General features: G+C 43.7%; 1 protein-coding gene across 1 annotated transcript; it reads left to right on the top strand.

The window, feature by feature from the left end:
- Positions 1-414: 414 nt before the first annotated feature.
- LOC308311684 (uncharacterized protein) lies at positions 415-1,921 on the top strand (the record flags this gene model as incomplete). The annotated part of the gene is made up of 5 exons (XM_080758474.1): positions 415-418; positions 512-613; positions 883-1,047; positions 1,417-1,581; positions 1,710-1,921. 5 exons carry the CDS (start codon positions 415-417, stop codon positions 1,919-1,921), a joined length of 648 nt encoding a protein of 215 aa, XP_080614600.1.
- Between the last annotated feature and the right edge of the window lie 12,000 nt (positions 1,922-13,921).

The raw sequence follows: 13,921 nt of genomic DNA, 5'->3' as shown, positions 1-13,921 counted from the left end.
TAAAATGAAACCAACTGGACCCCATATGGGACCCCTTTTACAATTGAGTTATTTTTTGTGTTAAACATCTGCATTTACGTTATTTTAACAACATTATCTCCTATAGTACCACATCAATATAGCATGGCATTGTGGACAAAATCTTATCGAACAATAACAAAATGTTCTTTAGTCTTGGGGCTGACAGACTAAATGTCATCAAATGGTGGTCCATGGCTCAAATACAGAATAAATAAAATTATTTTAAAACATAGAAATCATGACATGAATTTCTGTCTTTGTAATGGTTTTGTTTGTAATTTCAGACATCTAAGGTCTTAAAAACCAAGTTGGCAGATCTGGAAACAAAAGCCTGAAGGCAGAACTTCAACTTCAAGACCACAATGTTGAAGAGAATGTGCAAGATCTAAAAGAATGGGCAGATGGTAAGAACATGATGAACATGGTCTGATATAAAAATCTGAATATTTATTCATTTTTAAAATTCACACTGTTATTCATTGTGTTTCAGGACAAACACAAGATCAAGGCACGCTGCAGGCTTTGTGTCGGAAGATTGAGGCCTTCACGAGCAGCATCAAAACCAGGAAGCAACGCATCTATAACAAAAATGGTAAGTTAACATTTTAGGCCTATTCTAACAGTCCCAGCCTCTCTGACTGTGTACAATGTGTTTGGGGCAGAGTTACAGCCTCTCTGTCTTATATTAGGCTTGGTTCACACAACATTCAGTTATGTCTGTGTCAGCCTTTTATGTAATGGTTTTCAATGGGAATGGAGTGGTTTACTGGCAAAATCGGCACAATGCCAGAAAACTGCTCGTAGGCATACGTAGGCATAGCCAAGCGTGTGAAACCAGCAATAATTTGTATTTCTTCTCAGACAGCAACAAAGGACGTCACAGAATCCGCCGGAAGTTACTGCAGGAGAAAGACGCTTTGAAGCTCATGGTGGAGGAGTACAACAGCCTGGTTCCTGAGCAAACCGTGTGCTTCGACACTATCTTGGACAGAGAGCATCCTTGGCCGTGGCAAATTTCACAAAGTGGTATGCATTTAGCCACTTAAACCCCAGTGTCTGTATACTTGGAAAACCATTGTGGAAAATGGCAGATTGACATGTCTGTGCCATTGTAAGGTTGTCCATTGGCTATTTTCAGACATTTAATGTAGAGTGGAAACAGCTGATAGTTACTAGTAGAGTCCTGAGGGACGCTCAACAATTAATTGTTCAGAGTGCTCCATAGAGATACAAAACCAGAGGTCTAAATGGGTTAAGAGGTTAACGTCCTGTATGTATTCTTCCATGTAGTTGTTATTATGTATATGATTGAATACTGATACATGATTACATGAATGATATATGCATCTACAGTCTTTGTGCACTGTCTCAACCCTCCATATCTATGTATTACAGGGTCTGTTGATTTCAGCACCAAGAATAAGGTGTTCAATCAGTGCATGGCAGTTCGCAGGCTTCAGGAAGAGAAGTCTATCCTCGTGAGAGAGATGAGGCAGCACTGGGATGTTCTCAAGGCCAGAGCCAGTGTATTGTCAGAGCTTTCTCCCCATCAGAGTGAAGGTATGTGGCAAAGTAAACGTGCACTTCTACTAATTGGTTTTTATGTCATGTTTCAAGAGATTATGATTATGGTGTGAAAGATGTGTTTCATCCCTATATAGTGAGTGACACATTGTTCCTTTGTTTAGGACATCTACCAGAGGATGCAAGGAGGGGTCTCGCGTGCCTCATCCGTAAAAAGGAGATGCATCTGAGACATCTGAAGAGGCGCGTGAGGAAGCTCTACATAGACGTCATGAACGCAACCGACGACAGTCTTGTTGAAACAGTAGACATTTTGGAAGAACTTGAGTGCGCCTACAGTTCAGAGTCCGCATCGTCTGACTCTGATGTTGAGTAGGACACCCAGCTACTGTCAGACTGTTGAGCGAGACAACGAACTGTGTGGGCTGGTCTCAGACCTACCGGTGGGATTATACCAGGGACAAATTACCTTTTGTATAGCTCTTCCTTGGACCTCACGGAGCTACATTTTCAAGATTAAAAAAAAAAAAAAGATCTACAAGCTCGTAGCCATGCTATGAGTTTGTAGATCTGCTACATTTCAATAGCTAAAGTATAACGATGCTTAAAACACCAAAAGGGGTTCCCGTCCTGAATGGGTTAAAGGAAATGAGGCAGGGCTAGTATTTTTTTATTATTTGTTTTCTTATTTGATCTCTATTTTGATCTACTACTAATCTTGAATGGAGAGTACTGAGAAATAAAGTGTGCAATGGCTTGTAATTTCTGATGCATTATTTATATATTTTTGCAAGATCACAGTAAAAACAAATTTAATTCAAGGATATTTTTGCACATACTGCCTTTATATTTGGTCTTACAATTTAATGTTTCCAACTCTGGCCAAGATATGAAGCCAAACAATTACCATGAAGATCACAAAAGGTATAAATGCATAATACTTTTACTAAAAGCTTATGTTAACTCAGTTGAGAGAAATGGTTGGATGACATCACCTTTCCTGTAGCCTACGATAAACAGCAAGGCTTTTGCACTCCTAAACGACAGGTGCGTAGGAGAGGGACAATGTCATGAAAAATAAATAACAGTAGCCTGCAATGAAACCCCTATGGGGACACATCATGGTCTGAAGATGGACATTCCACATTCCAGGAGGATGTGAACTGGGGTGGGGAGATGCAAAATGTCCCCAGGTGGTTCCACTCATCCTCAGCTATACCATTGTAGTCATAAGAGCAGGAGAACATGGTATTCCAGCTCATAGTGGTGGGAAGTAAGCAGAATTGAGGAACCGTTAGCCAGACACACTCAACATTGTAGGGGTACAAGCCTGGGAATTTGCGGCTAGATATATTGCCAGATGAAGACTAGAATTCCAACGCATTTTACACCTTTTTAAGATCGTTTAAAGATCTCTAGAAAATGCACACAGCATACCATGTATGCATTTGTTTGGTTCACATTCGCAAGAATTCGTTATCAACTTCAAGAGAGTATTATATGATAATGCACATGGCCTTCATAATTTATGGTTTCCTCTCTACATCATTTTCATAAAATATTCCTAAAAACATGATACTATCTTTGATGGTGCAATAAAAACTGACATTGAACAATGGAGGTCCATTGAATACAGTGCCTATAAGATGAAGTACTCCCATCAGCGACTATGTGTATGTACAGTGTCAGCCGGCCTTCAACTTACTATATCAGGGTAAGCATATACGGTACAGTGTATCAACCTGAACTATATGAATGAATATATGTACAGTATCAACAGGGCGATTATAATCAGGATTAAAGCTGATCATTATTATTACAGTAGATTTTCCTAAATCTAAGACTCAATCTGATGTAGCCTGGCTCCAGCCATGAATCGCTACCATTAAATAATATATGTCCTGGCCATGAAGTGAAACAAAATGAAAATTCAGACTGAGTGTCAGGCAAACTCAAATGTAGTTACAATTATTGAATTATAATTTTTGTGTGACTATTATCCAGATATAAACTTTACATTAGTTAGTTTTATAAATGTACATAAGTACAATAACACTGGTTATCAACCTGTGAATTAGGCCCCCCAGGTCAGGGGTACCCAAATTATTATGGGGAGGTTGCCTGATTATTTGCAACATTGTTTTCTCACTAAACAAACCAACATAGTCATTGTTGGCCAGTAATATTAGTATTATATCAATGTAATATACATTAAGTTTTCCAGTAACTTATTACAATCCAGATTATATTAACCTTGTTCACCAAAGACGGAGTGCCTTCGATTCCTTTTTTCTTTTCAAGACTACAAGTTCCTTCAAGCAGTACAACTTGAAGGAAAAACCTTTTTTATCTAGCAATGTGTTGAGAGCTTGTTGATCTGTTCTATTTGAGCATGCTATGTACTAAAGTAAGATGCAAATGTAATTTGCTTGTCTGCACCCAAAGGTCAGGGGAACAAGAGGGACAGTCAAAGGCATCAATGTCATCCAGGAATTTACTCTGAAACTCCTTAGTGATTGTGCTAACTTACACTGGTGCAATTCCCTGGCCCTGTGTTGCGCCCAACAACAGTCAGGGTACTGCTCGCTATAACATGTGGAGTTCTGTGCAACCGTGCCCACTGCCCAGGCCAATTTGACAAACAAGTCACACCAGACTCTTTCCTGATGTAAACCTGATCTGTGAAAAGAACAAGCTTAAGGTGCCAATGGTCTAGGTCTGCAAAATGTGGTGTTCTCTGGTGAACGCTGATGAGCTGCATGGTGCAGGGTGCAGGCTATGAGCACAGATCCTCATGGGTCCAGACCCTCATGCCACCTTCATGGAATCTTTTTCAGAAATATGCATAGCAAGCTGGAAGTCATTTTGTAGGGCTATGACAGGGCTAAACCACACAAAGGAGCAAACTGCAGGTCCGACAGTTAGGCTTATTGCAAACCAATGTTAATATCAAGAGCACTATCCGAACACAAGACTAGACAGATGGATTACCCAATGAGCCAGTGGGGCTGGGACCCAGGGACCCTGGTCCCTTGACTCTCAGGGTTCTCCTGGATAACTAGGTTATGCTAAAATATGGGCACCTCCTCAGTATTTACAGCAGTGGTTCTCAAACATTTTCATGTCAAGGGACATACCACAACAATGTGGGCGTCCTTGAACGGGTACTTTCTATGCCCCAAAATGACCCAAACGCTGTCTCTTGTGAAGACAGACTGCCTGTCCTTTTTGGTCAGTGTCTGTCTGTCTGTCTGTCTGTCTGTCTGTCCGTCCGTCTGTCCGTCCGTCCGTGTGTCTGTCTGTCTGTGTGTGTGTGTGTGTGTGTGTGTGTGTGTGTGTGTGTGTGTGTGTGTGTGTGTGTGTGTGTGTGTGTGTGTGTGTGTGTCTGTGTGTGATAATCTGTTTAACATATAATCATAAATGCATACTATTAACAGTAACATTGAGGTATTTAGTTATTGAGTGACACACACACACACACACACACACACACACACACACACACACACACGAGAGAGAGAGAGAGAGAGAGAGAGAGAGAGAGAGAGAGAGAGAGACAATATTGCCAATTGACTGATTAGCCAATGGGGAAGCGGTTCATATTAACACAATAAATTACAAACTACAGAGAGGTTTTTGCGCGCGTTGAGGCAAGTAGGAAGAGAGAACTAAAGCCCACCACACACCGTCTGCGACCGTGTGCGGCGCGTTGCGGCGCGTTGCTGCGCGTTGCTGCGCGGCGCCGCGTGGCGCCGCCTGGAAAATAGAACTGTGTTCTATCGGCGCGCCGGGCGGCGCGGCGTGGCGCGACTCCGCGCGGCGGACGGAGCCGGTGTGCGTTAGGTTCATTGAAAATAATGGAGGCGGCTGTGCGCGCCGCGCGGCGCCGCGCGGGGGACGCAGCCGGTGTCGGGCTTAAGGGAGAAAGAAGAAAGCAGATCAAGATCAAGATACTACCGGTAAAGTTGGAAATACGTTGGAGGTAAGATGATATTTAGTGCATTTACTTCGTCTGTGTGTGTGTGTGTGTGTGTGTGTGTGTGTGTGTGTGTGTGTGTGTGTGTGTGTGTGTGTGTGTGTGTGTGTGTGTGTGTGTTACGTGTGTCTGTCTGTGTACTACTGAGGGTCTTGCATAAGCTCTTCCAGACTTGGTGAGATTGTTCTTTAGAATGTATGCAATTCTTTAGTATAAGCAACACCAGAATGCTGGTCCTCGGTGGAGTGGTTGTTGTATTACTGCATTTGTTTTACTGGAATTAAGGTTAAAAATATGTTTTAGCATGGGGTAGGCATAGTTGAGGAATAGGGTTAGATTTTGGCACTGTTTAACTGAGCTTCAGGTTAGAAATAAGGTTTGACATAGTTTTACTGAGGTTAAGGTTAGGCATAAGGTAGGTTTAAGCATAGTTTACTTGGGCTACGTTTTAGGAATACCAGGCTGAGCTCAGAACTGAGCTCATGTATGTGTCTAACTAATATATTTTTGTTTCATGCATTTTCTCCATAGACGATGACCAAGCCAAAGAAGCAGAGCTGTCCCCACTGTGGGGCAGAAAACAATGCTGCCAAAAAGGCCTGTGGCACCTGCTTTTTAAGCCTTCTGAAAAGGAAGGCTTTCTTAATAAAGGAAGATAATTTGAAGAATAAGGACTATGGGTCCAAAATAAAAAAACACGGGAACGAGAGCAGAGTTGTGGGCTCTGCCCAGCTAATGGTATGTGCTTCCTCTTTTGGTTCATTTATTTTAGAGAGTATAACTGTATATTGTCAGGTAGTCTCTTCATGTTCTATATGACAGACTAGTGGTGTTGATAAAAGGTTGACCAATGAATGCTGCAGTACATTATCTTTCCTCGGGTACCTCAGACATTCTATAGCAGCATCCTTGAGCAGAGGTCTTCAAGGTCAATTACCCCTTAGCTGAGAGAGAGATGAAGCAGGGACGCCCACTACATAATTTTGTGTTGCAGATTAAACTTTTACTTTTCTTTAATACATTATCCTTCATGTACTATTTTCATTTTATCACTTACATCCTAAATAGCCAAATAAGGTTGAATTCGGTTTAATTTTACACTAAGGAGTTACACACAACTGTCCGTTTAGCTGGGGACCACCTGGAACCCCCTGAAGGACCACTGGTGGTCCATGGACCACTGTTTTTAAAACACTTCTCTACACAAACTATTTGTCAAAAGTAGCTGATCTAGAAGCTCACGTGTTGCGCTGCGATGTGTTGTGAGCTTGGAGATCGGTTATTTGTGGTGAATGTAGCCCACCCCAGAATCGGGAGGCTAGGTTTCAAGTGGTTAATGTAATACTTTTTTAAATATGTATCGCATCAATTCTAGACTCATGTTCTAGAGAACAGTTTTGACCAGTTAAGATGCTCTGTGCAAGGTAATGGCTTATCAATATGTGTGCTTGGCATTCATCACACAGGCTGCCTTGCCTGTCAATTATCTGTTAATATTTTGTGTATTTCTGTATGCAGATTCGGAAGCTTCATGTCTTGGGCTATAGCCCCATTTTGCTATTTGGGAGGAAGAAGAAGGGGTCGGACACAGTTGTGGCGGAAATGATCACACATCTGTGCCCTGACGGGTCCGGGCCGCTAAAAATCTTCTTGGAGAAGATGACAAAGCTGTATGAGCACACAGTTAAAAGTAAGGCAATGCTTTGGAGTTTGTAGTGTGCTGTAATTGGGATATGTTTTTGCTAAATCAGGTGTTCAGTCAGACAACTCAAGGAGGATGTAATATATATATTTATTGAATATAAGATAATCAATGCAATATATTTATTATGGTTTGGCGATGTATTGGATCTGCTTTTTAGGTACGGGTCAAGCGCATCAGTCCCGACCATAGGGACTCCGAATCCCCCGTACCTAAAACAGTAGATCCAAAACGACAGGTGGTAGCTGGGGTGGAGGTGGGTGAGCACGCACTTGTATACAGCAGCGCACAGTATACAATAAAGCATTAGCAAGTAAGCAAGCAGAATGAGCGCAAGTTGTATGACAGCAGCACGCTGATACAGCAGCAGTGGGCAAACAAGAAGGCAGAGGAATGCAAACCTCTGGTTCAAGTAGCCGGTATGAGAGATGGGGTGAGCTGTGATTGGCTGAGTGAATCATGTGGATGATGCTGTGGTGGCCCAATTAACGGCCGGCGCGCTGACTGAGGTTCCCTGACTGAACTTGCTCTGCGCATGTCTACGACAGGCACAAATGCTCATTTCAGTCAGACAACTCAAGGAGGATGTAATATATATATTTATTGAATATAAGATAATCAATGCAATATATTTATTATGGTTTGGCGATGTATTGGATCTGCTTTTTAGGTACGGGTCAAGCGCATCAGTCCCGACCATAGGGACTCCGAATCCCCCAAACAGCGCAAAACATCCGAATCCCCCAAAAAGCAGATCATCACCAACCCTAAGCTATATATATGTGTTCAACAGTACAGCGCCTGTTCTAGCATTATGTGATGACTAGGTCAATGTGTTCAACAGTACAGCGCCTGTTGATCCCTGAAATTCAGGGGTCCTAAACGGTGTCCTGGTTGCCACTGCGCAGCAAACCAACATGAACCCAACCCAACCAGGATCACCGAAAAGGACATTCTATCATTATCATTAATGTCTGAAATCAGTACCCAGTAGTCTACCACCTGGAGCTGCAAATTGGCAACATGATCGCATGCATGATCATGATGCGGCAACGCTGCTGCTGCAAGTTCTGCCACAGTAATATACAAAATACAGTTTTAAGAATTAATTATGCACTTCTGCAGTAAGCAAAGAAAATCAGTAGCAAACACACTATTCGCAACTAGTTAGTATTTGAGCCTGCAAGATATCTTTCAAGACTAGTCTAACATAGCTTTCGTAAGCAGCAGAGGACCACTGGCCTAAGAAACAGAAAGATCATGCAGAAACAGTTTTAAGAGTATTAATAATATCCTGCAGCATAAGGAGCAAAAATAATGAATATATGCAGCAGCAGCAACGTAACCAACATGATTCAGAGCTCATTAGTTCTGAGCCTGAAAAATGCATTTGCGTTTAGCAGAGCATAGCTTTCATCAGCTGCAGAAGACCACCAGCCCAAAGCTTGTAGAGTGTAGCATTTTGAACTTTGGTGCTGCTGTGGTAGCTGCGCCGATCCTAAAGAGTGTGACGTGTAGAGATTAGGAGGCAGCCCACAGCCTTGACACAGAATAAGCAGCTTTTGCAGGACCCCCGGCCATGGCTTCCCGGAATCCATCATGAATAGGGGCTCATGACATTGCGGATGGACAGCATGGCAGAAAATGAGGCATGGAAGAGAAAGGACAAAGACTAGTGTTAGTTGCTGTCACAGATATACCTTAATGAAATTAGTTGTTTTGAGATTTATGGTGGGCATCCAAGCAAAGTCAGAAGTGGAAATATCATGCATAGGATTCACCACATAGAAGTAAAAAAAAAACTATTATAGGATTGCCAGTAGATTACTCACTGAAGGATCTGGAGTAAAGCTGAACGCCAGTTATAATGCCTTTTGAGATTTAAAACAATTAACTAAAAGCACTACTATGATAGGATACACAGAAAGCAACTTGGAAAGATGAATAGGACCCTGCAGAGTCATAGGTTTTAAGACGATTTGGCAAACATACTGTAACCTCATGAGCTTGCAGCTGCAATTAAGAGAAGGCAGGAATAATTTAGCATGGTTTGATTGAAGGTTTCCAGGCAACTTCGAAACCATCAGCATGGCATCTGAGCTAGAACATGAAATTAAACAGGACAAGCATCTCTACGTTGACGAACCTGGAATTAGAACAGCTCTTAGAATGAAATAATCCATAACACAGGTCCAATAGTTATACCACTGAGTAACGTGTCGATAGATGGAACAGAGGAGCGTCCTTATTGATGGGTGATGCAGATTCCTTCATTATGACTGATCAGTTTCCCATTCCAGGTTTTATCCGACTAAAAGCATGCCACCGCTGCTTATAAGGTATCTCAAATAACACGGAAGACTTACATCTGCCGGCAAGTATTAAATTCAGCCATTTATCTGCAACTCATCTCCCTTCGTACTCTTCCCCCAAGACCGTAGAAGGAGCTGCGTCCATGTCAACATATCAAGGATACACATGTTTCAACCGAAACACTACTTGAGCGGCTGAGCGACTGCATGTGAATAGAATTAATAGAACAAATGCAGCCTAGGTGAAGATGCAGATTGATTAACTGATGACCTGCCTCATGGTTTCAGTAGCAGCAGATCCACGTATACCACCAATGTGAGCCTATCGGTAATGGCTGCAGCTGCGATGAAGACTGTATGCGGCAACCCACAGGGAGGACCTTCCCGGCATCCAAGGTTCATCTCATCAGTATAAAGGGCTGTCGCTCAGGAAATGGAAACAGAAGCAGTATGAGAACAGGCTATGAATCGCTTTAAATGACATGGATATAGCTAAAGTTGACGTTAAAGCAAGTTAGCTTCAGTCACAGTGTAGTATCATCTAAGCCGTAACGCTGATAGAATTCAAATCAATCATTTAGCAGCAGTGTTAGCAACGCAGTAACGCCATATCTCTTTTCCTGGACTGAGCATAGGAAAAACACCACGCCTCTGTTCCTGGGCTAAGCATAGCAGAAATGTTAGCAATGAGCCAATTCCTGTCTTTAAAGACAGACTGTACGTTTTATTTAATGTTAAACACTTCCCTGGCGCACCATATGTACTTACCTGTAAAACAGACCCATAGAGTAAGACAGAGTTACGAAAACTCCGTTCACTTCATGGGGCCAGTTCAATGGCGCGGCTCTTCTTCTACAAATGGGTAGAAGGACAGAAGTAGGCAGAAATGCATGGACCCAGGCAACAGCCCAGCTTTAGTATTCTTAAATCCCTTATTTTAGATTGTTTGTAGTAATCATACAACAAACACATTACAGAGACTTTAGTCGTCACTGAGTAATATTTTTAAAACATTTGTCATGTTGCACACATGCCTAAATAGCTCTTATTTGCACCGCCCTTGTTGAAAACAATGTATTCAAACTCCACTTGTCCGCCTTTCAGGCTGCATGAACAGTGCTTGGTTTCTGCCCGCTCATCGTAACTCTTCTAGTATTAGATGGCTCTGCTGTAACCCATGCCGCCATTTCTCCAAGCATAGGCATAGGCAGCGAGTCGGGGGTGCTTGAGGCCTGAAGCACCCACTGACACAATGGGCGCATTCGGAAATAGCGCACTGAGCACACTGTGCAATGCAAACAAATAGACGAGTGCGCTCCCGCACTGGGGGCGGGGCGGGGGCACCCACCACCGTTCTAAGAACTTACGCGCCCGCATAGGGCCTATATCCCGTGCGTCCGTACCATAGACTGTTTCTCCATTCATGAGCATGAGCACATTCCAACCATCGTGAGTACTGCATCTGATTCATTGAAAAGGAGGACCCCCCAATGTAACCGAGCCAAAGTGCTTTCTGGGCATTTTTTAATCCTCTAGCTGCAGACCGCTTACATTGAACTGTGCTTGACAACTGGTAATAGTTGCAACACATATTCCAGATCATTAATTTCCCTATAATTAGCCTCCTAAATACGTCATAATAGGACTACCAATTAAAATAATTGTTGAGATTCCTGAATGTGCAAGCATCCACCTTATAGCCAGGTAAATAATTTACTTAAACAGCAGGATCAATTAGTTTATAGATAAATAGCATGAAACAATTGGCATGATATTGATTCCTCCAGCCAAAAATAAAAAATAAATATCCAGCATGGCTCTGCCCAACACTAGATGCATGATATGGTACAATTCACACTGAGATATCCCTTGGGACCCAGGTACCATGTGGGCCTATGCAACCAGGAGCAACCTCACTGCTCCCTCAGTTGCTCTGGTCAACTCCATTTACTTCTGACTGATGCTGCATTGGACGTTTCATTCTGATCCGAGAACTGTGTTGCCATATTGGAACAGACAAGCAGCCAGGTCCGCGAAAACAAGCCACAAAAACTATCTTGAATCATAATGAAAACAATCCAACAACGTCAAATAAGTTTATCATCATATTAAACTGAGGGTGCTTCAAATGAACCGCGGGTTTAAACAACGTTCACCCGGCAAGTGACTTTAATAAAACAAGCTCAAGACGCTTATAATGTGCAGACGTGGCAACATGCTTGACAGACGCGATGCGGGCATACTCCGAGTGATCTAGTAATAGTGGCGACAGTGTTGATTCCCGTGGCAACAATGGAATGCGGAAGTGCTCGTTCTATCTCAATGTGATAGTTCCAGCCAAAGGAACAATGTTTGGAACTATACAAAGCGTGTCGCCACTCTCCTACTCTGCACTGTGGACAACTAGTCGCAGTGTATACTTTAATCCTGCTGCCTTGAATCTATATTACGTCCACATATTGACTAGTAGCCTACTACTACGCAGCCAAGACAAGAATGCGCCCCAAGCGTGACCACTGTTAAAAAAAACGGATTATAAAACTTTGGCCTGGATTTACATGTGAAGAACGGCGGAAAGCAGAGCAGACGGCAGGTAAGCCGCTTCCTTGACTAGTGTTGTGAGCAGGACAGGACCCGACGTGAAATACATTGGCTAACAAATGCGATCTCGGTGTGATCGAGGCACAACGACAAAATGGCAACAGAAAAGAACATTTAAGCAGCAGCTTCAACTTGATCTAGGTTATTTCCGTCGGTGAACAAAAGCAGTGCACGTTCTTCCAAACAATTAGACTGCACTGACTTACCAGGATTTGTATGAAAACCGTGAAAGCAACGTAGTGCATAATCGCCCAGACAGACGCCACTTGTGGCAGTGGCAAGACTGGTGGCATATAGCAGCAGTAGAATTGAGCACGCACTTGTATACAGCAGCGCACAGTATACAATAAAGCATTAGCAAGTAAGCAAGCAGAATGAGCGCAAGTTGTATGACAGCAGCACGCTGATACAGCAGCAGTGGGCAAACAAGAAGGCAGAGGAATGCAAACCTCTGGTTCAAGTAGCCGGTATGAGAGATGGGGTGAGCTGTGATTGGCTGAGTGAATCATGTGGATGATGCTGTGGTGGCCCAATTAACGGCCGGCGCGCTGACTGAGGTTCCCTGACTGAACTTGCTCTGCGCATGTCTACGACAGGCACAAATGCTCATTTGTACAAGTTAATGGGCGACAAGTGCATGGTATCTACCTAGCTGAACTTTTGTCTGAAGTGTGTTGTAAAATGTATGCCCCATGTACGACTGTGTCTCACCAAAAATGTAGATTTACACTGTTATCTTGTAAATCGTTGAAATGCTCACTGAAGCCCCATAAAGGATTCATAAAATGTCAGTCACCGGGTCACCCTCACCCCAAATGTTAACATCCCCTTAACACTTCCTTCATTGGCTTCTGGCCTCACCCAGTACTAGAACACTGATGCTGGCTTACAAAGCAACTAAAGGCATGGCACCGCGACCCCCCTAACTTCAAGACATCACTACTAACCTTCCTGGTCACTTAGATCTTAGCATTCCTAACACAGGAATGCTTCTGACTGACCCCTAAAACACCCTGCACAACCATCCACACACCCCAGACTCAAACTGTGAAATAAACTCCAAATTGCAGTCAGAACTGCAGACTTGCTCAATTTTTTTCCGTAGCCTGAAAACTCACCCTTTCACACTCCACCTAAGCCACTAGCACAGACCTTTCAGACTCCACCTCACCCCCTAGCATGTCATGCTCCCTGTATCACCCTTGTGTTCCTTTTTCCTCATGTTTTTAGATTTTCTTTCATCACAAAATATGCAGAATATCCTTTAGATGGCATGTTGTTAGACACTACATTGTTCTCTTTGCACTATACAAATGTGACCAGTGACCCGATTGACAAGTTCATGTCAATCTCACATTTGTAAGTCAAAATGAAGTGTCAAAATGATATGCTGATTGCTGATATGTATTTCAGATGCTCAACGGTTCCAGCATGCAGAAGCATCTGCCTCCCTCTCCTCTCCTCCTCCCCCCAATCCGGAATCCGCCGAGGCTGGGACTGGAGGCGCCGAGGCTGGGGGAGCCGAGGCTGGGGGAGCCGAGGCTGGCGTCGAGGCTGGAGGCGCTGGGCCGGTAGGCGCCGACGCTGGAGGCGCCGAGGCTGGGGGAGCCGAGGCTGGCGTCGAGGCTGGAGGCGCTGGGCTGGTAGGCGCCGACGCTGGAGGAGCCGAGGCTGGCGTCGAGGCTGGAGGCGCTGGGCTGGTAGGCGCCGACGCTGGAGGATCCGAGGCTGGCGTCGAGGCTGGAGGCGCTGGGCTGGTAGGCGCTGACGCTGGAGGAGCCGAGG

Source organism: Protomyctophum bolini, assembly GCF_963924005.1.
Source record: "Protomyctophum bolini genome assembly, chromosome: 24".
Lineage (NCBI taxonomy): Eukaryota > Metazoa > Chordata > Actinopteri > Myctophiformes > Myctophidae > Protomyctophum > Protomyctophum bolini.
Note: the sequence above shows the minus strand (reverse complement) of the source record. Positions and strands in the feature narration are given on the sequence as shown.